General features: G+C 55.7%; 1 protein-coding gene across 1 annotated transcript in view; it reads left to right on the forward strand.

Annotated features, from left to right (window-relative positions):
• SLC5A11 (solute carrier family 5 (sodium/inositol cotransporter), member 11) overlaps window positions 1–534 on the forward strand; it is a 13849-nt gene extending 13315 nt beyond the window's left edge. The window contains 1 exon segment of the mRNA XM_010135874.1: window positions 314–534. Coding sequence (XP_010134176.1) covers window positions 314–534 — 221 coding nt within the window.
• Window positions 535–738: the final 204 nt, after the last annotated feature.

A 738-nucleotide genomic window follows, 5' to 3' on the forward strand; every position in this document is an offset into this window, starting at 1 on the left:
GGACCAGAGCGGGCGCGGGGTGGGGGTCACGAGGCAGCCACTGCTGAGCTTTGAGGTGTGGTCTGTGGGTACCGTCTCTTAGAACACTGGGATCAGCAGCACTCGAGCCCAGAGCTCCAGGGAAGGACCAAACAGGTACTACAGCCCCAGGCGGTGCTCAGGGAAGGGTCTCTTCCCCCTCGGCAGAGGTCATGCTGTCACGTAAGGCACGCTGGTGCGGTTTGGCATCACAAGGCTTTGTGCAGGACTACACCGATACCTCCTGGGACCGGTCTTGCTGAGATCCGTACCTCACTACAGACCCTCTTTGCAGGTACGACGAACGCCAAAGGGAACTCGAAGCTGGTGACCGCCTGTCTGTGGCTCTGCGGGATGGAGCGCAAACAGGAAGACGCCGAGAACGCAGCGCAGACTAAACCTGAGCCGCCTCCCGTGGCTTCCCTGGAGGAGAAACCGCTGGTGAAGCACGTCCTGAACATCAACCTGCTGTTGTGTTTATGTGCTGGGGTCTTCCTCTGGGCGTACTTCGCATAGCGGTTGGCAGTTTGATTCCAGAAGACATCGACTAATTTTAATTGGTGTAAATAAGAGTAATTAGCAGAGGGTTAATGTAATTCTTAATGCTTTCTAAATTGTATTTCTTATTTAAGAAGACAGACCCTTCTCCCTAACCCTTTCTTTATTTCTCGCGGGGGCCTGGCTGCGAGAGGTGCCGGGCGCTCGGCGCCGTGTCAGACC

The sequence above is a fragment of the Buceros rhinoceros genome, unplaced genomic scaffold (genome assembly GCF_000710305.1).
Source record: "Buceros rhinoceros silvestris isolate BGI_N320 unplaced genomic scaffold, ASM71030v1 scaffold7985, whole genome shotgun sequence".
Lineage (NCBI taxonomy): Eukaryota > Metazoa > Chordata > Aves > Bucerotiformes > Bucerotidae > Buceros > Buceros rhinoceros.